Consider the following 22,307-nt stretch of genomic DNA (forward strand, 5'->3'; position numbering starts at 1 on the left):
GAGAATTTCAGGGAACGAAATATACAAAGATGAGGTAAGTCATAGGTACAGAGTCTCAGGTTACTCAATTAATTGAGCACAGATTTAAAACATGCAAGTCCTTCCAAATACTCCCGGTTTCACAGGACACTCACCCCATTCTGCTGTGTCCTCACTCCCTGCCATCTCGGGCTCCTTGGCTGAGATCCCTGGGCAGCCAGCACTGGCCTTTCTTCCCAAGTCCCTGGGGCAGAGACACGTGGATCTGTCTCGCATGTGTCTCCTGGGCTAATAGAGAAAAGGGGTCCTTAACTATCTGGGACCCTAACCCTATAGCTTGCTATCTCACAGGTACCTATTAAAGTCTTCCCAGCCACCGTTTCCAAGCTAGCCTTTCTCCCCAGGTAGCTCTTAACCCAGGGCCCTCCAGGCTCAACCAGCTCATACCAGCCTTTCCAATGCCTCTGGGCACAGAGGCTTCCTAAGAGTTAAAAATTTCATCAAGGCCAGGCATGGTGGCTCACACCTGTAATCCCAGCACTTTGGGAGGCTGAGGCAGGTAGATCACGAGATCAAGAGTTCGAAACCAGCCTGGCCAATATGGTGAAACCCCGTGTCTACTAAAAATACAAAAAAATTAGCCAGGCGTGGTGGCACGCACCTGTGATCCCAGCTACTCAGGAGGCTGAGGCACAAGAATTGCTTGAACCCGGGAGGCAGAGGTTGCAGTGAGCCAAGATAGAGCCACTGCACTCCAGCATGGGTGACGGAGCAAGACTCTGTCTCAAAAAAAAAAAAAAAAAAAAAAAAAAAAATCATGACACTATGCCTCAGCTCACCAGCCCACCAAAGTCAGAAGGAAATCATCTCAGTAACCCTAAAATATTAAAATCCCAACTGAGGGCCCACCCATTGATTCATGCCCACATTTATTTCACATAAGATTCACCCTAGCCCAGGGTTTCTACCCAACAGGCTAGTCTATCTTCTAAATAATAGAGGTCACATCAGTTACCTTCTTCATTTAAAAACTCCCCAAAAAGGGGGGGACATAATAAACAACACATCAGTCTCTACACAGCACAAATGCATTTGATATAGGTACATCTTTTTATTGCCCTTGTCAGCCACTCAGATTTGGGATATAATCACATCAGCCTGCCTTTCTGAGAATTCATAGCTGTGTTTTGAATCTAATTCAGGGGACTGGAGATAAATCATTGTGAAGGGTCCTGATTCTCCAAGCTAAGAGCCTGCGGCAGCAGCAGCAGCAGCAATGGCACGCTAAGTTAAAAGGTCAGCCAAGAAGAGGGGGAGGTTTTTATGCAAAGATGAAGACCACACGCCTGTAGTGTTTGTCTTCATGCCAATCTGGAGGGTTGAAGGGAAGACAGACAGACCCAGCTACATCAAGGTAAGTCAACAAGAGCACAGGAAGCAAAGGGCAGGGCAGGGAGATGGCCCCACTGTTAAGGCACTATTTACATCTTTCATTGCTAAACAGAACGTGCAGGGTCTGCACTCCACCTGAGCGAAGCCCAACACAAGGGCAGTGTTTGCATAAGGCCAGATGAGAAGTGAAGCCAGGAGATTTGGTTCACCCTGTGAATAGCCAGCCTTCATTGACTAAGTGACTGACGGAAGGAGGCAACTGTGCAGAGGCATGCCCTAGAGTCAATCACTGGACCCACTTGGCCCTCCACGGTCCCCTGGTAAGTTCCTACCTAGGAAAGAAGGGCCACTGTCTCCTGACACTCAACTTGGCAGTCAGCAGCCACCAACACCTGGGGTCTAGACCCGAGCCCTCCACTCTTGCTTTTATTACCCTGTTTGCGATGCCTACACGAGCAGGTCTTTGCAGGAACTTCTCTCTTGGGTGAAGCAGAGGTTGCCTACAGGTGGGAAGAAGGGGCCTCGTCAAAGCTCGTGCTGTCTATACAGGAGCCAAGAGCCACATGTGGCTATTTCAACTTTAAATTCATTAAAATTAAATGAAAGACACTTCAAATCTTCAGTCACACTTGCCACATTTCACCTGCTCAATGGCCAGATCTGACTACTGAACGTGGTGAACAGCACAAATAGAGAACATCATTCTCACAGAAAGATCTATGGAACAGTGCCACATCGGAGGGTCCAGGATGCAACCAGGAAGATAGGATCTTCCAGCTCTTGGCTGGTAGCAGTGCTATGGCCACGGATGTTACCGTTATAATAAACCCAGTGGATAACAGAACTTTGTAATTACTTTTTAACACACTATTGTACTTGTGATCGTTATGCAGACCTATTTTTATGGAACTCACCATAAAATGCACAAAGCATTAGTCATGTTACGGTTTAAAAAAACTGAGCAACTCACAATAACATAGGAGGAAACCCAAATCTTGATCTTGCTCAGGAGCCCATCCTGCCTTTTCTGGTTTTTAGCTTCATCAGCCACTTCAGTACTTGAAGGCCGCCCATGCCACATCTTCAAAGGCCCAGGGTTCACAGGTCGATAAACCAATAAATTAGGTCGAAATTAACTGTGGTCCATTTTAAATTGAGGGAAATTGATTTTTGCATGTACGCGGCTAGACTGACTATACCATCTGCCAACAGAGTCTGGCATACCTAGAAAATGCATAGGAAGGTCCCACATTCATCAACAAAGAGAATGTCTCAACCCCATAGCCCAGACCACCTCTGGAGAAATACTAATCCCTGAATATTCAAACCAAAAATGGAGTGAGCTCTCTTTTACTTTCCATCACATTTATTTAAACCCAAATAAATGGAGGAAAGGTCAATGTAATGCCCCCGGTTTTAATACATTTTTATGCATTTAAAACATTTAATACATTTTTATCAACTCTCAATTATCTGCATCTGAATTATTGTCAAAAATTCTAAACCCCAAATTGCCTCTCCCTGAACACATTTATGCCAGCCATTTCCCTTATCAATAGATCAGAGAATGCAAACTCATTTTAATATTCACCTAAGCAAAACTTAATTAGGAAGGTAAATGAATGCTTTTTAAAAAAGACTAAATAAATACATAGCAAAAGCAAATAGATTATTTTTTGGATTATCTGCTCTCCCGATTATGATAAGACTGCCCCCTGTGTCCCTCCATTACAGTGGGTGGAACAAAGCTGGCTCCATCTCTCTGTGTCCTGGTATTCAACAATGACACTACAAAGACGGCTGTCATCTCTAAGGAGGAAAAGACCAAAATCTGACAATGAAATGTTCCTACAACATCCACCTTTTGCCTTGGGATGTTCGTTGCTATAAGGATCTGCCTTGTGGATCCCCAGTCTCAAAGCAATTTATGAAGCATACCACTAACTTCATTTTACAGAACATAGAAAAAATATTCTCGGAAAGAACACAAATTAAAACCAAGATCCATGATCACTGTATTCTGATGCTCTTACAAGCCTGGACTCCACATCTCAAGGGAACTGTGCTCCAGCATCTCTGCAAGTTATAAGAGGGCTACACCAGGCTGCTCTCCTGCTCTGCAAGAACCCTTGAAGTGAAAGGAGAATGATGTTTTTCTCACCTGGCCTGGAAAAAAAGTAATTATCTATTTTATATTATGACACTTCAGGTAATTTTCTAACAATTCACCATCATAATATCACAAATATAATTTAGAGCTAAAGTTAATCTCATTATTCAGGATACCAGGGACTACAGATAACAGGAAGCCACTTATAATTCAAGTTTCAAATTTTATGTACATACATGTTGTACATGCAGAGACTATTTCTGGAAAGATATACAAAAAGACTGATAACAATGGATGCCACCTGGGAAGGAGCTCTGGGTGAACAGGGGGCACGAGAGGGAAGGAAATTTACTTGTCACTACATACTCTTTTGTACAAATTTTGTTTTGTAAATGTGCATTACCTAATCAGATAGCTTTTTATTTCATCCCTTGAAATTCCACCTCCTTACTCTTCTCACCAACCCCTTTCCTCCATTCCTTCCACCTCTCAAAGCCTCCACCTTCTGTGCCTCTAACCACGCAAGCTATTTATGAACTAAAAGTGGCCAGAGACTGGGCACAGAGCTCCCTAAGAAAAGATGCCAAGTGGAACCAGGAAGAGTTTTTCAAGGTCACAGCCCTTATTGAGCCAACCCAAGGCCCAAAGCAACTCTTCAACTACGTAGAAGCCAACCTGAAACAGCAAATTCTTTGCCTTCTCATCTTATTCTGGAAGCATACAGGTCAAACATCCAAACTTCAGAATCAACCGGCCAATTCTTTCCCAAGCAAGTGTATCATGGAAGAATCTACTCAAAAGAGATCTAAAGCTAAACGGTATTCCACCCCCAAAGGAGGCCCTTTGTCCCAGGGCCTTGTGCTGTAACAGACACTTTATTTTCAGTCCCAAATCAGGACACTGAATACTGCCTGGCCTCTAAAATGTAGGAATTATGAAGAGAGAGCTTGTTGGAAGGAAAATAAACCTGTAAATCCTGTTAGGCTTTGTGCTTCATTCCAAAGGATTTTTCCCCAAAACAATACCATTAGCATAAACCAGAATGATAGCCCTAAAAGGGAGGATTCTGTAAAATAGAATCCAAGCTCTTCATTCAAAATAACTCCCAGATAGCACAGGAAAATCGGGACTCCACTATCTGTAGGCCATGCCACTTGCATCCTCACTACCAAATAAGCCAACTCATTTTCACTATCCATGTGTGGTTCACTGCATTCCTCCTTATAAATACATTTTATATAATGTGAATTTGCTTCCTACCCTCCAGGCCTCTCTTCTTCCAGGTGCGCTGCTGGTCCACAAATACTCATTAAGGGCCTCCCAAGTGCCAGGGAAACACAAGAGAACTTGATCCATGCCCTTAAGGAGCAAGTAGGAAAACGAGACAGTGGAGCAATTCTAACACAAGGCAGCAAGTGCTGCATCCAAGCTCAGAAGAAACTCTTCCCACCGCAGCCTGAGAATACCAAGAGGTATTCCTTGGATGTTAAAGAATGGAATAAGCGCTTTCCAGGCAAGGACGAGAGTCGGAGAAGACCATTTCAGGCAGAGGAAAAAGCAGGCATGATGGTGCAGAGAGACAGAGCTTACTTGAAATCAGGAGGAAATTCAGTGTGGCATAAATCATGGAATTTCTCTTCTTGGACTTGGCCTTTTTAAGAAGGGCTCAACTTCTAAACTTTGCCTTTTTTTTTTTTTTGATGGGGTCTCGCTTTGTCGCCCAGGCTGGAGTGCAGTGGCGTGATCTTGGCCCACTGCAACCTCCGCCTCCCAGGTTCAAGTGATTCTCCTGCCTCAGCTTCTTGAGTAGCCAGGACCACAGGTGCCCGCCACCACGCCCGGTGAATTTTTGTAATGTTAGTAGAGACGGGGTTTCCCCATGTTGGCCAGGCTGGTCTCGAACTCCTGATCTCAGGTGATCCACCCGCCTCGGCCTCCCACAGTGCTGGGATTACAGGCGTGAGCCTTGAACATGGGCAGAAAAGTCCTGATATCTGCCAGCAAATTATTTTCACCACTACAACCACATTTCAGTTCATAAATGTGCCTTTAACTAATCATGGCAGAAGCCAATCTCCCCACCTTAGAGAAACTGAGGAGGAAAATGGTTAAAATAACCAAGCCTAGTTTACCCAAGAGGTTAGCAAAGCAGAGGAAAAAGGATCGACATTGACTCTAGGACATGGCTCTTTCTCAGATGCAAGTATTCCCCTGAGAAAGCCTTCCCTTCTCTTCCCCCTGAAGCTGGTGGCCTTAACATTGCCTCTAGGCCTGCTTCCTTCAGGCAGCTTCTGCTTCCAGCCCTGCTCTGTACTGCCAGTGTCCTCTTAACCTCACTCAAAGGTCAGAGGGCAAGAAGCTGGACAGTGTCTGAGCCCACCATCCCCTATCGCTCCATCTCCCATGCACTGCATGTCACAGCCCGTTATCACACCATTGTAGAGTTGTGGCTGGTTTCTTGTGACCATGTTTCCTGGTTCCCGTCCTGGTACACTGACATGCCTGTGTCTGCATCTGCTTGTTCTCCTTAAATTGTACATTTCCTAAAAGCGGGAATGAAATTCTATTCCCCACCCCACTGCACCTCCATAGAACCACATTCAAGTCAAGCAGTACTGTTGGAAAACATCACCATTCCTTAGGTTTAAACCTAAGTTGAAGGGGAAAGCGGTGAGTATAAAGTAGAACTTGGCTTAAGGCTAAAAGTAGGACCATATAACTTACTGTCACATCTTGACACTTTTGAGAGTGAAGGGGGTGCTATTCATAACCACCAGAGACAACTTAGAAACCAGGTCTGCCCCAGGGAAACACAGAGGCAATGGTCATCCTTGCTAGAAAGATCATTCCAAGTAGATGTCAGTTACTCCAGGGTTCCAAGAAGGGCACCTCAAATCCCTTCAGTCACCAACCTGTGCTTGCACTCGGAAGTGTCTGCACCAGACAGAACTTGTGGCAGAAAGCCCAGTACGGGGAAGTTCTTCCTTTTATCCGACTCAAATCCTTACAGATTCCAATTAATTCCACTTCTTATTAACCTCAGAGCAAGAGGCAACAATGGCATAGGAAGGCAGCCACAGGAAAGAAAAATCTCACCCTTGCATCCTCACCCTCTGGTTAGGAATTCCTCATTCTGAGTTCGACTGCTACTTCTCCATCCTTCAGCTGAACCAGACTCAATCTGGCTGGCCCAGAAACTCAAAAGCCCAGGGTTTGGAAGTCACTCCCAATGAGAACAGAGTTCATGTCCAACTTGCCCCACATCCCCTGGAGCTTTTCACAAACCAAACCCAAGAAAGAAATGGCACCTGTACGCATATTTTTGAAACCAGAAAGCTTTTTCCTCAACCTAAACTACAGCTTCAGGGGACCTGAGCACTGGGAGGGATTGCCTCCCACCAGCCCCCAACTCCCAGTTCCCAGAATGCTGATTCAAGAGCACAGCAGAGCTGGGCTGACTGGGGAGGCCCAATGAACAAGCAGGCCACTCCTCCTCCTCCTCCCACCCTCCATCAGCCCCATGCTGTTGTCGCTGTTGAGAGCAAGGACCTTGATGATTTTTGTTAATACATATATTTGTCATATGGGGTGGGGACGGGGGACAAGGATCTGGGCCCAAGAGGAACTGAGCATGCAGGTTCCTGCAGCCTGTGGCCACCATTAGTTACATGCCCTGGGGCACACATTCTTGCCCAGGGGCCAATAGTGGAGGGAAGTCTAATGCACCCACCCAGTCCCCACCATCCTTTCCCCCTTTAAACCAGATCTATTTTATTTCAGGAAAGAGGTATTTAAGCAGCACTGCATAAAGACAGGGTGACTGCAATCAAGCAAAGGTCACTGAGACAATGCAGACAAAAACTAGAGAGCAGGCCACCTTCCCGGTATGACCTTGGACTAGTCACTTCACCGTTCCATGCTTCAGTTTCTTCACCAACAAAATGACACAATAGGGTGATATGTTTATAAGGTTCGTCCTGGATCCAAGGGTTGAACATTTAACTCTATATATTTCCTGAAGAAATGGCTAAAGTGAAATTAGTGAGAAAAGGCAGAACTCAGGGTAATCTTTTATTAATAATTTCTACTTTGAAAGAAACAATTTGACTCTAGAAAACAAGTGTATTTACCACCTCCTCTGGTCCTACTTTTTCTCCCCTCCCGACTTTATACTTTTGCTGATGTCAATCTTAACTGCAGAACTGGGAATCTCATGAGGCAATAACACGGTCAAATTAATTTTGCCAGTGCGGATCCTAACCTACAAACTCCATCTGCAATTCCTCGCAGTAAGTCTGACCATAAAAGTGAAATTCACGTTACTTATGACCTAATAAACCCATTGCCTGGATAGAAATAAATCACTTATAAAATAATAATGCCCACCAAATTTCCTGCAGTCATTTCAAATCTCCAAGTGCCATGAGGGGTATGCCTCTCCAAAATAAAGTTATCTTGAAGGGGGTAGGAGAGTCAGTATCTTGAAGGGTGGGAAGAAGGAATGGAGAGCATCTCATACCCTAGCCAAAAATCAAAAATTAAAAATTCAGCCCTTACACACGCACACACACCTCTTGTCTGACTGTACAGAGACAGTCGACAAGCTTTCAGGTTCGCCCACCTTATTGTGCTAATAATGCTAAGTGTGGAAACCCCCACCTCGTGCTGTTCTGTGTAAGTGTACCGCAACTGCAGGGTGCTCGCCTCCACTGCCAACTGATGGTACACTAAAGAAAGCCCGTTTTTTATCCAGATGTAAAATGAAGCTGCACCCCTCCTATACCTGCCGGAAACTACAGCGTTCTGCACACACCCTGGGGTAATACGCACTGCACCCGGCCAGTTACCTGGAATACGTTTACTAAATCGACAGGAAGAAGGAAAGATCAATGCGATTCAAGTGCTGACGGTTGTACTCGTGAAGGAAAAAAACAAATGCAAGCCGGGAAGTCCACAGTGGTGCCTGCACCTAGGAAGCGACTGCAACGGATGGATGCGGGGGTGAGGAAGTGCAGGGAGAGGAAAAAACTGGAGCGAGGCGGGTTGCAAAACTGCTCACCTGTCCGTACACCTTGATGGGCTCGGGCTGCAGGGCAGCGCTCCGTTTCCTCCGGAGCGGCTTCTCGTCCGCGCGGCTCGCCCCCCTGGCATCCCCGCGCGCCCACAGCCGCAGCTCGCGCGGGTCGCCCTGCACCACGAGGAAGCCCCGGTCCTGGGGCAAGGGCGCGCGGCCGCCGTGCAGCCTCTGCGTCCAGACTTCGCAGAGAGCTCCGGGCGGCAGCAGCGCGACCAGGGTGAATAGGAACGGGAGTCGCGACTCCCTCCTGCTGCTCCGTGTCGCCATGTTCGGGCGAACGCTACTGCAGGTGGCGCCGCCGCCAGGAGAGAATGTGCAGCGCGAGGCCAGGAGAGCCGCTGGGCCGGGGCCGCGCGCGCAGCTCCCGGGGCTCCAGGCCGCCCGCGCCGCTCCGGGCCACCCCGCTGCGCCCGCCGCCGCTGGCGCCAGGTCCCGCTCGGTTCGGCGCGGCGCCGTCACGTGTGAGGCTCGCAGCGCGTCCCCTTCGCGCACTTTCTGCGCTCGGCGGCCTCGGCGGCGACTCCGGCCCCTCCCTGGCGCGGGGATGGGGAAGTTAAGGCAGCAAGCGCCGACGAGGGTGCGTCCCCTTCCCTGGCGGGCACACCTCCTTGTTCTCCCTGCAGGAATGAAGAGTTGCGTGGGGCTCGCTCGTTTTCTCTGGAGTTAATTGCCGCCTATACAGGGTCGTGTCGAGGTCGTCCTAAACTGTGACCACTTTCCTGAGTGCACAGCCCTCAGTCCCGTCACAAGACCACCTCCCCCCGGCCCCGGCCCCGGCCCGATCCCCACCTCCATGGGAGAGCCCAGAGCCACAGAATTAGCTCCTAGAACGCAACCAACAAGTCAGAGTCCAGATGAACCCGCTCCAGTGGGAAACTCAGTTTTTCATCTACTCTGGCCACCAAAACGTATTTGCAGGGGCCACAGCAAAAACCACCCTTTATCAAGCTACGTGCCCCCGCCTGAAGCACAGCAAATAAACATTCTGCACAGAGGCAGTAAAACCAAGGGTACATCTGACAAAGAATGCACCACACCTGGACAATTATTACACAGCTATACAGGGTGTGCTTGCACGCACGCATGAATACCTGTGCGTGGCACAGGGCCCCAGCGGCGGCTTGCTTATGATCCCTCCAAGGTGACCAAGCACTGAGCCACCCTGCCTCAGCAGTAAAATAGACACATTTACCAGTCCCTTCAACCCACAGCCAGGAGCTAGGCAAACACCCACAGAGGAGGGAGGACACACTTTAGATTAACCCTACTTTCAGCTTGAAGAGCCAAACTCTGTGAACCGCAGGAGATAGAACTTCTGCCATGGAACTGCTAAGGTACGCCCAAGGAAAATATTTTTTTTGCAGGTTAGTGGGAGCCGCCAAGGTCTATGTACTACTGCAACCTTTCCTATTTCATTTTATGTTTCACTGCCCTCTGGACTCAGATCCTGGTTTTTGATAAGAATAAAGACACAGCAAGCAGGGCTGAAAGGGAGACTACCTCTATAGTTGCATACAAGCTGCTGTTCAGGGGAAGGACGGGATGGTCAGTTCAGTTTTCCAACAATGTTCCTCATCTCCAACAAGCCACAGTAGCCTGATTCCTACCCCTGCCCACTCTAGCGCTTTTCAGTCAGCCTACCAAAGCCCCCTCCTCTACCCAGGACTACCACTGACAACCTGCCAGCGGCAGGCCAGCTTGCCTCATCTCCCTGAAGCCAGCATTCAACCAGCCCACCCTACCCCATGCCAGACTTGCTGGAGACCTCTGCCTCAGATTCTGTACTCTCCCACCTCCTCCCACACCCGATTTTCTCCCCAAGTCAGATGATGTCTTTCTGTCCATCTCAACGTAATTACAGAACCACCCAGTTCTCCCCACCAAGCAAATCATGCATTCTCTATGTTAACTACCCTGCTTTGTTCAAGCAAATCATGCATTCTCTATGTTAACTACCGTGCTTTGTTCATTATACATCGTATACAGGTATCAAAATATCACACTATGCCCAGTGTGATATCATTGGGGTGCCTTCATCCTGCACCCCAACTTTGATGGTGTTTCAGAGAGATGGAGGAAGTGGTAGCTTGTTTACAACCCAGAGCTGGTTTTGAAGCTGAGAGGAACGCCTAGCTCATATTGTGCAATTCAGCTCTAACTCATATATATATAACATATATATTTATTATATACAAATATATGTCAATTAAAAATAGTAATTCAAACAATCATGCATCCTCCAAGAAAGCCACTGAACCACTGTCACCTCCCACCCCTCATCTAGATCAGCTCTGTCTGGTCAGCATCACCTTACCAGGAATAGACAACCCCATGGTCTCTCAAGACCAGCAGCAAAGGTATCTCTACTCCCATTTAGCCCTCAAAGGAAAACGAAGGGAATATGGCTAAAGTGAGAACATCCTGTAGATGACTCAATTATTGGGGGTTTTCCAACATATATTTAACGAGAACCTTCTCTACAAGAGCAAGTGTCAGAGTCCCAGCAGAAAACAGAGACAGGAGTCTCCTAAGTGTGGATTTGAAGATGGGGATCTGTTTGCCCACACCAACTGCTGGCTTAAGGTTCAGATGGCCCCTTGCAGAGAAGGACTAGTAGGGCAGGGCCAGCTACTTGCTCATTTTGATGTTGATTTGCAACTTGGATGCTGGAGAATTGGTAAGAATATTCAAACATAGTTCATGTACTCCTTGCAAGCCCTCCTATCTAATCATTATCTACATTCCAAACCATTCTCAGGTGGATAATCAGCAACCCCCCAAGACTGTGCCCGCTGCACAACTACAGGGCACAGTGGAAGACACGCTGAATTTCAGGTCAGAAGGTTGACTTTCTAGCTATGGGGACTTGGCCAAACCTACTCAGAGCTTCAGTTTTCTCATCTTTAAAATAGGGATCTTAATCCCTACAAATCTCACAGGACTGCTGAGAGTATCAGATGAGGTAAGTATATGAAATAGCTGTGCAAATTTGTGTGAAGGCCTCCAGAGAGAAATAGTGCATGCAGGTGGCATTACAGACATAGATTCTAGTCCTGGCTTTGCAACCAAATTATTGTATGATTTTTTTTTTTTTTTTTTTTTTTTTTTGTCTTGATCATCTTGCCTCTCTGGACATTGATTTCTTCATAAGTTAAATGAAAAGACACCTTTCAGCCCTGACCACTCCCAAACTGGGTCGTGAGATAGGAGCAGTCACAGACAAGGTCACCCAGGACAGGAGTTAGAGCTGAATTGTGCAATATGAGTGAGGTGTTCCTCTCAGCTTCAAAACCAGCTCTGGGTTGTAAACAAGCTACCACTTCCTCTATCCCTCTGAAGTAACAACAAAGTTGGAGTGCAGGATGGAAGGCAGTACCCCATCGCCCTCTGTCCCAGCTTGCATGGCCTTGCTCGGATGCTGCCCAGCATCATGATGAAAACATGCATGGAAATGTCATGATAGACTCACAGCTGTGTATAAAACAGTCTTAAGCCTGTTGTCAGACTTTAAACTGCCCTCCTCTGTCTTTCTGCCCATCCCAGGCCACTGGAGATGGAGGTAGAGGACAAACACACAGAGGTCACAGTGTCCCACATTTTTATCCAGATGGAGTCCCGTTTAAAATAGCAGCAAGGACAGCCACGAAGAGGAAGAAACTCCCCAAAGCCTAATTTGACTTCTTTCTGTTCTTTCTCATCCTGTGGCCTTCTCACATGCTCACCTCCTGGCTGGCCAACTTCTATTCATCCTTCAGGTTTCAGAGCAGCCTCCTTAGGCACCTAGGCTAGGTTATAGCCCTCACTCCAAGGCTCTAGTCCCCTGTAGCCTTTGATACTTCCTCTCTGGTCACTTGCTTAATCTCCATCTTCCTCTTAATCTACAAGCAGCAGAATGGCAAAACCAGTCTATCTCATTCATGTCTATATGCCCAGTGCCCAGCTTACTCTTGGCACATGGTGGCACTCAATATTTATAGGGTGCATGTATTTAAATGAAGGTGAGAAGTGACACCCCCTTTGTCCTGGTGGCAATGGTTGGGTAAGGGGCCAATATCGTTGAATCTCAGATCTTTTCTTACCACCATCTGCTTCCCACCTCCTTTTTTCCCCCAAAGCAGGCCTCTCTGAGTCACACAACCAGACCAGAGTCATTAAAACAGAAAAGCGACTTCCCTGCCCTTAGGATAGTAAACATTGTTCCCTCTTCCATGTTACTTTGGCCAAATAACTACCATTTACCTCACCAGCTCAGGCAAAATAGCAATACCCGCCTGCCCCCAAAGAAATAACTCCTTCTGCTGTTGCCAAAATCTACTTCAGTTAGGAAAACGTCCAAGATAATTGATGAGGTTTAAAATACAAATGCACCCAGAGCATAGAATAAGTAACTTATATTCTCACTCTTGATTAAATTAAATCCAAAGAGGAGTTTCTGGAAATAGCAGTAACTTATTTTGCATAGCAGTGATCTACATTTGCATAACATTATAACAGCATTATCTATCTCATTCCATCCTGCAGCAACCCTTTGAAGTGGGCCAAAGCAAGAATTATTGTCACCCCCATTTTACAGACCTTAAGTGCTGAAATTCAGAAAGGAAGACGACTTGCTTTGCCTAAAGTTAAACAGGCTTGCTAACTTACTGTTAGTAAGGGATAAATTTGAACCCAGCCTCTCTTTTTCTGCCACATCTGATACTTCCCTTAGGAAGAGAAGAGCTGGTATTTCAAGTCCTGGGTATAGTGGAACAGCAGGAACTAGGACAGAAAGAAGGAAAGGGAGTGGCTCTAGGTCTCACCTCCTTCACAGCTCAGCCCTGCTTTACCAGCGCTGTCTCCCTTCCCAGGTACCTAGCCTAGGTGAGATGCTATATCTGCTTGACCCTCAGGCCCTGAATGGGACAAGTTAGCAATAATGTTACAGTTACAAAGCTCACAAGTCCAGTCCTATTTTCTGTACTTTTCTAGGAGATGAATTTAGTGAGGGATTTGGTTTCCAATGTGTTCCAAAACCTGTGAGAGAGCACGAGTTTTAGAAGGTGCCCTCAGACGGGCACAGTGAACTATGCCCTTAATCTCAGCACTTACTGAGGATCGTTTGAACCCAGGAGTTTGAGAGCAGCCTGGGCAATGTGTCGAAGCCCCACTTCTACAAAAAATAGAAAAATGAGCCAGGCACGGTGGCACATGCCTGTAGTCCCAGCTACTTAGGAGACTGAGTGGGGAGGATCACTTGAGCCCAGAAGGTCAAGGCTGCAGTGAGCTGAGATCACACCACTGCACTCCATCCTGGGTGACAGAGAGAGACCCTATCTCAAAAAAAAAAAAAGCCCTCAAGTTTTGGTTCCACTGTTTACCCTTGTCTGGTCTTTCATCCCTGAGTAAATCAACTTCCTGAACTTCTATAACAGGAAAGCATTTAGACCTTTGTCACAAAGTGTGTGAAGTGGGAACCTAGAAGTTTCGCATAATTATGTAGACCCAAGGACAAACCTCCTGACGTAAGACAATGGGTGGCTGAGGGTCCCCAGGAAATTACCTCTTTCCCTGGGAATATAGAGGAGTAGGACTCCCCCTCCTGGGTTTGAAGTGAATGAGAGGAACTTAAGCTGAAGATTCTTTGAAAATCCCTGTGTAATTACATATTAAGGCCTGTATCTTCTTCCCTTGAGGCCTTTGCAGTACATTCAGTGGGGATGCATGCGCTAGGCACAGATGAGCCTAGAGATGTGACCAGTCAGCTTGGACACAACATAATTGAAATGTGATGTTTTATTTCAGCAGATGCCTCTGCACTCTCGTAGGGCCAGCAAGACAGGGAAAGCAGACAGTCAGACTAGCTTTTTGGCCCACCTCTCCTGGATACATTCCTTTTCCTTTTTTTTTCTTAAGACAGAGTTTTTGTCACCCAGGCTGGAGTGCAATCGTGTGATCTCGGCTCACTGCAACATCTACCCGCTGAGTTCAAATGCTTCTCCTGCCTCAGCCTCCTGAGTAGCTGGGATTATAGGTATGTGCCATCACACCTGGCTGATTTTTGTATTTTTAATAGAGACGGGGTTTCACCATGTTGCCCAGGCTGGTCTCAAACTCCCGACCTCATGTTATCTGCCCACCTTGGCCTCCCAAAGTGCTGGGATTACAGGCATGAGCCACCATGCCTGGCCTTCTCTTGGATACATTCTAACAGAAACCTAGGATCTCCCACACCCCTTTTCCAGTCAGAACAGATCAAAATGTTCTCCCTCTGGCCTTGTTTATTCACTAACTAAAAGGCCACTTCTTGACCTCTTCCTGGATTTCCCCCAACCACCCATGGAGGCCCTGAAACTTGCTTTAGGTTTCTTTTGAGATGTTGATCATGTTCTGCCTTCCATTAGAGCAACCATTTTAGTGCTTACCTCCTTTTCTAAATACTAATGATGTCTTGGAGTCTGTTCCCCTGTCTTCTACTTAACAGAGGCAGACTAGATCCTACAGAATAGAAATGAAAGTGAAGCGAGTGGTGAGAGGGAATTACCCCCACCCCCTTTCCTCATACCCTGCGGCAGTTGGTTCTGGAAGGAGGAACAATTTTCAATCAATGCTCTGGGGAGTCTGAATTTTCCATTCTAGCTTTCACTCCAAAGAATGGCAGAGAGACCTCTGAGGGCCTGTCAGCACCGGGAGAGCCAGCCCGAGCGAAAAGGGAGTCTTTTCCCTGCAACGTATTTTTATGCATGTCCTAGTCATCATCTGCCCAGTAATAGGCTCAAATGTCTGTAAAGGACACAGCCACTAACTTCAAGGAGCTTGAAGAAATAGAAGAAAGATAAACATGAAACTAGCAGAAGTATGTAAATACAAAAAGAATTCTGTCTTGAGGGGGAAAAAGATGAGTACTGGCTTTGGGGAGGGTGATGGGCAAACTCTCTGGAGAATAAGACGTTTTGAGCCGTGGTTTCAGGTGTGTGTGTGGTAGTTGGGACAGGACAAGCGGGGAAAGCTAAAGTGCTCTGGTTCCGGGAGGAAGCAGGAAGTTATTTTCAGCATCCGAGGAGAAGGAGGAAAGGTTTCAGGATAGAGTGGCAGCAAGGTAGGGTGTGGGAACAAACAGGTGGGTTGGTGCCTGCTATGGGAGGCTGAGAAGGCCAATGGAGAGAGACACCAAAGGAGAGCTGTGGGGACAGCAGAAGCTGGGGTGTGAGCGCCCAGCTAGTCCCTTTCAGCACGGCAGTGCAGGGATCTGTGGAGGCCGTGCAGCCAGGGGTTCTGAGAAGCGCTTCTTCCAGCATCTGTTTCACCAGGGCCACAACACGTGTTCCAAATGCCACTTTTGCCCATCTCCTGCTATAGCTCAGGAGAAGTGGGAGGACCTATGTATCATGCATATCATCTCCCAGAGGGTGCGACAGATCATACCTGTCACTGTGCGCCTTCTCTAAATCCATCACCCTGGAAATTTTACGTGGTGTCATCAGCTGATTTAACACCTGTTAAAATCATCATTCCCACCAGACTCAAAACTGCAAGTGCTTTTAATGAGGCTCCACATAAAAGAATACATTTTCTCAGAGCCCTTAAACAAATTACATTAAATCCTCCACACCAAATAAATTATTGAAACAGCGATTAGAGTTTGGATTGTACCAACAGACCTGCTCAGAGGCAAATTTTCAAACTGCCCAACCACCTAAGCAAAGAGGTGAGTGAAAAATTCGTTCCTTTTCAATGGTTATTTCCACAGAAGCTTCAGTGCTAAATTAGCAGTGAGTTTTGTGTATGAATCTTCTTTGAAATCTAACATTATGTAAATGAAAAACCCAACACAGCGCAAATTAAGACTATTCTTAATTCTAAAAGGCTGCTATTCTGTGATAATGACGCCATGGAAGACTTTACAGTCTGCCAACCATGGAGTGTGGTTCCTGCTCCCCCATCTGTCTTGGATGCCTCCCAGCAGGGGGACACCCACTGTGTCCTCATTTTTTTATCCTGCCCACTGAAGTTAGATCCTGTCCACCCTTCCGCCCCTCTCCCACCTCATAATTTAATCTTGCCCAGATCATTTAATCACCTAAAATGGAACGAGAGATTGAAATGGGCTTAACCTGCATCCATGTGCAGTGCAAAGTACTAGAGGCGTGACGTCAGGAGCCCACTCACCTGGGTTTATATCCGGCTCTGCCACAGACCAGCTGGATCTGCTCAGGCACCTTCTCAGAGCCTAAGTTGCTTCATCCGTAGGTAAATATGAATTACCTACATCTGCAGGTTTAAAGGATTAATTGAGATTATACATGTCAATGGTTTAGAAAGAACTCCTGGCACATAAAACTTGTTCAGCGAATGATGCCTATTGTTACTAAGGGAAGCTCGGGTTAGGTATTGTTGGTAAGTCAATTTGGCCATTCAGCAATTGTTGGGTTTTTATTCAGGTTTGTACATGTCCCTTCAACCTCGCTACTAGGTGATATGTTGCTATAAAAACTGAGATTAGTTTTTATAAATTAAACCATGTTTCTCTCTCTCTCTCTCTCTCTCTCTCACACACACACACACACAGACACACAGACACACACATTTCTTAGCAAGCAGGTTAGAGGCCATCACACAGCCTGTACCAGAAGGCTCAGGGCACCCCTAAAACCCTTACAGGAAAACCTAGACCCCAAACAGACGTAGCGGTATTCTGAGGCCAGGATCCACCAAACTCCTGGTCAAATCAGGGAACAGTTTCCCTTTAAGTGGAGAGACAAAAGACCAGATGAATTCGACAGCTCTGGAGGAGGAATCAGCCTGCTGGGTCTGCTGGATTCTTACATCTTGTCCAAGCAAGCCCGCTCCAGCTATGTTTCTTGAGCAGCACTAATTTCACCAATGAAAAAGAATTAATATCCCTTATGCTAATTAATACACCTTCTGATTCGCACGTACGTGATGTTCTCAGCGCAGCTCCCTGAAAAGCCTGAATTCCTGACCAGGATGCTCCAAGTGCCGATCACATTTAGAGCATGGATTTCTGATGAAGTCCCTTCAAATGTGGACTGTACACCCCCAGCACGGATTAAAGTTAATGTATACACATATACATGACTCGGTTTATAGTGAAGTATTTAAAATCTACTACAGACAATATAGCAACTATGAATAAGGAAAAGCTTCCAACATCGATGGAACAGGAGAGTGGTATAAAACCATGGCTTTTCCTCCAGTGGGAATATTCATGCCTTGGGTTCCTGTCTGTTTGACATGGCATTGTGAGAATTTATTTCAGATATGCCACTGTAGACAGCCAGATATGGCCATGTTTGGGCAGCAACCTAGGGCAGTGGTTTGTCCTAACCAGGAATTCATGCCTCAAGGGTGGTCAGCCAGCACTAGAAAGTCCAACGCTAGCTCAGGGTAGCTCTAAATCTCAATCAATACAAGTGATTTTTTACTAATTAGCATAACAAATGTGGAGAATGAATTTTCACTAGTAGCTTGTTAGATTAGTAAGTATTAGAAACAGGTTCTCATTAGTAAAGTCAGAAGTATTCAAGACATATGGCTTGTCAAAAATATTTTATAGACACACTATTCCATCCCATGTCTTCTTGTCCTCTAGCCTCAGAGATGCCAATTGAGTCTTTTTTTTTTTTTTTTTTTTGAGATAGAGCCTTGGCTGGGCACGGTGGCTCACACCTGTAATCCCAGCACTTTGGGAGGCCGAGCAGGCGGATCATGAGGTCAGGAGATCAAGACCATCCTGGCTAACAAGGTGAAACCCCGTATCTACTAAAAATACAAAAAATTAGCTGGGCGTGGTGGCGGGTGCCTGTAGTCCCAGCTATTCTGGAGGCTGAGGCAGGAGAGTGGCGTGAATGCGGGAGGCGGAGCTTGCAGTGAGCCAAGATCACGCCACTGCACTCCAGCCTGGGCGACAGAGCGAGACTCCATCTCAAAAAAAAAAAAGAGACATAGCCTCACTCTGTTGTCCAGGCTGGAGTACAGTGGCACAATCCCAGCTCACTGCAACCTCTGCCTCCCAGGTTCAAGCAATTCTCCTGCCTCAGCCTCCTGAGTAGCTGGGACCACAGGTGTGCACCACCACGCCCAGCTAGTTTTTATATTTTTAGTAGAGACAGGGTTTCATCGTGTTGCCCAGGCTTGTCGCGAACTCCTGACCTCAAACAGTCCACCTACCTTGGCTTTCCAAAGTGCTGGGATTACAAGTGTGAGCCACTGTGCCCAGTCCCAGCTGAGTCTTAATCCCTAGCTCTTCCTGTGTCCTTGTGTTTAAGGATTCTAGTTGCTTGTTACCAATCATAAGTTTAACTGAATGCCGACTCTGGAATGTTGCATCTACATCTAGTAAAGCACATTCAAGTAAGGTGCAATGAAAGCACCTAAAAGATTGCTGAGACTTCCTATGCCTTGTTGCTAATACATATTTCCTTAATAAACATCTGCCTGTATAGCAGAATCTTGTGCAAGGTTTGCTATCATTAAAATCTGGCAGTGAGGTTGTGGAGGAGTAACTAAACCTTATGTGCTCCAACTTGGCAGCTACTCTATCAATCAAAAATAACTAATGATTGGGCATGAATAAACTTATCTAGCTCAATTTCAATATGTTACTAAGTGCTCCTGTTGGAAAACCAGGGTAAGAGTAGGGGTAGTGGCACACAGGTTTTTAGGATCAGTGGATTACTTAGGATAAAACTTTAGCTGCATGCCACAGAGACCCAAAATGATGGTGGCTTACACAAGACAAAAGTGTATTTCTCCCACACATTAGCTGGTGTCTCTGCTGTAACTCCATGCAGCTATCAGTAGTTCAGGCTCCTTCTGTCTCATTGCTGTGCCATCCCAGGGTGCCTCCTTTGTCTGTATGATCCACAATGGCTCACCAGAACATCCTCAAGTCATCCAGTGGGAAGGAGAAAGGGCACAAGCCAGTGCATACACATCACTTCTGCTCACATCTCATTTGCCAGAACTTAGTTTCATGATCACAGCTACCTGCAAGGGATGCTGGGAAATAGAGGCCTTATTCTAAGCATCCATGTACCCAATTACAAATCAATGGTTCTCCATCTCCTTTTCCAGCTTCATCAGGCTCCTTGACTTCAAATCCAGCAGCTTTCCCAGCTGGTGCTTGTGACCCAAGTATGGCTTCTTTTCCAAGAGGGATGAATCCCACTGGCACAGGTGCAGTTTCTTTCCCAAGGCCTGGTGGCCTCTTGGGGCCAGGCCCAGGCCCAGGACCCACCCTAAAGCCTAGGACAGGGGCTCTGCCAGGCCCAGGGCCTCTGTCTAACCCTAGGTTAGGGAGTCTTCCAGGACCAGGTCCTATGTCCAATCTAAGGGCAGGTGGTCTCCTGGGAGCAGGTCTTGACCCCAGAAGTGGTGGTCCCATGGGCCCTGGATCTGGACCCAACATGAGAGCAGGTGTTCTGTTGACCTCTGGGGATGGTCCTCCCAATCCTAGGCCAGTTGGCCTGGGCCCAGGACAAAACCCCAGTCTGAGATCAGGCTTTTTAGAGACAAACCCTGCCCCCAGGTCACATGTGTCTCCAGGCCCAGGCCTTGGGCCCAACCCAGGACCAAGTGGTCTGGGCCTGAGCCCTAATCTAGATGCCAGAGCAGGTGGCCTCTTGGGCACAGGATCTGGTCTTAAGAATGGCTGGACCTCAAGGCCTCGATCTTGCCCCCATTCTAAGAGCAGCAGGTCTTTTAGGAGCAAATTCAGCTTCTTTCTCACAGGCTTCTGGAAACATGGGCACGAGCCCCCTCCATGGCAAGAGTACCTGGCCCCGTGGGCCCAAACTCGGGTCCTGGCTCTTGGGGAATTGGCCTTCCATGGCCAAATCCATCTCCCATGTTAAGGGGTCCTGGCCCCATAGGCCCTAATTCAGCTCATTTCTCAAGGCGAGGCAGCCCCGTGGGGGTAAATGCCAATTCCTTTCCCGGGGAGTGGGTTCATCTGCCTTCTCTCAGTCTTCTGGCACATTGGCATCAAACCCAGCTACCTTCCAAAAGTCTGCTGGCCTCCAGGGCTCAAATCCAACCATTTTCCCAAGAGCCTCTGGGCCACTTGGCCCCAGCCCAGCTAACTTCCCAAGGGCCGCTGGCCTGCAGGGTCCAAGTCCAACTACCCTCCCAAGGTCTACTGGCCCATTAGGCCCTGGTCTGTTCAGATTATTCTTGACCTCCTTCCTCCTGAGTATGGAACGGGACCCCTCTTGAATGAAGGTCTTCAAGAAAGAAGTATTAAGGGAGAGCGTGATCTTACCAGGCTCATGGTTTCTGAGGCTGCTGGTGGGGCTTTCCCATCTTCTTCAGTTCCGAGTCTCTGCATGCCATCCTCTGGCCCTCTGGAGTTTTTTGTTTATTTATTTATTTAGAGACAGGGTCTCACTCTGTCACCCAGGCTGGAGTGCAGTGGCATACTCTCGGCTCACTGTAACCTCCGCCTCCTGGGTTCAAGTGATTCTCTTGCTTCAGCCTCCCAAGTAGCTGGAATTACAGACCATGTACCATCATGCCCAGCTAATTCTTATACTTTTAGTAGAGACAGGGTTTCTCCATGTTGGCCAGGCTGGTCTCGAACTCCTGACCTCAAGTGATCTACCTGCCTTGGCCTCCCAAAGTGCTGAGATTACAGGCATGAGCCACCGTACCCACCCTGAGGTACCTTTTTCTGAGCCCTGGCAAGCTCCTGAGCACTACCAAATCCCATTGTCCCAGGCACCATGCCTCCCCGCCCAGAACACTGTGAATTTCCCTGAGGATCCAATAACTAAAATATTAATGTCTGGTCTGCTAGGGGCCTCCTAGACTCTCATCCAGTCCCATGGCCTGTGTCCATTCTGACTGGCCAATGCCCTTGTCTTACTGAGTTTTAAAAAATTCAAATATAACTTGTGGCAGCAATGTCTGGAAATCATATTTTATGCAATGAGATATTTAACTTAGAATAGAGGAGATTTAGCAGAAGGCCAACTCAGCCATTATCTTTAAACATTTATATTAATAATCACCATCTTTACATGTTATTGTAAGTGCCTGTTGTGTGCCAGGATTGGATCTGAACTCAGTGCTGTATTTGTGCTCTCTCAGATTCTCAAAGCAATCCCGTATGGTGAGAATTATTTTTATTTTACTGACAAAGCTGCTGAAGATCAGAGACATTGAGTTACTCATAGAAGATACACAGACAGATCCAAGATTCAAACCCCTTGGGTGTCTGGCTCCAAAGTGGAAGTTTTCTCCATGGTGCCAAAGGACTCGTAAACAGAATGTGCAAAGGACTCTTACAGATCAATAATAAAAAGACAATCAATTTTTTTAAACAGGCAAAAGACTTAGATAAACACCTCATTAAAGAGAATGTGTGCATGGCCACTGAGAACATAAAAAAGATGCTTAGCATTGTTGGTCGTCAGGGAAGTGCAGATTGAAAATGCAACGGGATACCACTACACACCCACCAGAATGGTTAAAATTTAAAAATTTTAGCAGTACCAAATGTTAGAGAGGCTGTGAAGCAGCAGGATGTTTTATGCATGGCCAGCGAAAGTATAAAATGGTAGAGCCATTTGGAAAACTGATATTTTCTCATAAATATTCACCTATCATGTGATCTAAAAATTCCAAAAGAAGTGAAATTTTATGTCTACAAAAAAAGTTGGATAAGAATATTCTTTATGGCTTTATTTATTTTGTTGTTGTTGTTGAAACAGAGTCTCGCTCTGTCGTCCAGGCTGGAGTGCAGTGGCGCCA

The 22,307-nt window shown here is 46.8% G+C and overlaps 2 protein-coding genes across 7 annotated transcripts in view; one reads left to right on the plus strand and one right to left on the minus strand.

Moving 5' to 3' along the window:
- The window catches only part of SORL1 (sortilin related receptor 1), a 179,571-nt gene extending 170,379 nt beyond the window's left edge, over positions 1 to 9,192 (minus strand). The window contains exon 1 of one of the 6 annotated variants that reach the window (XR_002517258.2): positions 8,541 to 9,103. Coding sequence is in view for 5 of the 6 variants with exons in the window: in XM_021926639.2 (XP_021782331.1) it covers positions 8,541 to 8,825 (285 nt within the window). In the remaining variant the exon portion in view is untranslated. Of the gene's footprint in view, positions 1 to 8,540 lie in introns of all 6 variants that reach the window. The other 5 variants (XM_021926639.2, XM_021926638.2, XM_003910849.4 and 2 more) reach the window with 5 other exon arrangements.
- LOC108582137 (decreased expression in renal and prostate cancer protein-like) lies at positions 8,824 to 20,992 on the plus strand. Its single transcript, XM_031653866.1, is given in 6 exon segments — positions 8,824 to 9,135; positions 9,241 to 9,400; positions 13,267 to 13,405; positions 19,570 to 20,196; positions 20,198 to 20,314; positions 20,316 to 20,992. Coding segments are annotated over 6 exon segments (1,746 nt in total). The 3' UTR covers positions 20,707 to 20,992.
- The last annotated feature ends 1,315 nt before the right edge of the window (positions 20,993 to 22,307 follow it).

This window comes from Papio anubis, chromosome 12 (assembly GCF_008728515.1).
Source record: "Papio anubis isolate 15944 chromosome 12, Panubis1.0, whole genome shotgun sequence".
NCBI lineage: Eukaryota > Metazoa > Chordata > Mammalia > Primates > Cercopithecidae > Papio > Papio anubis.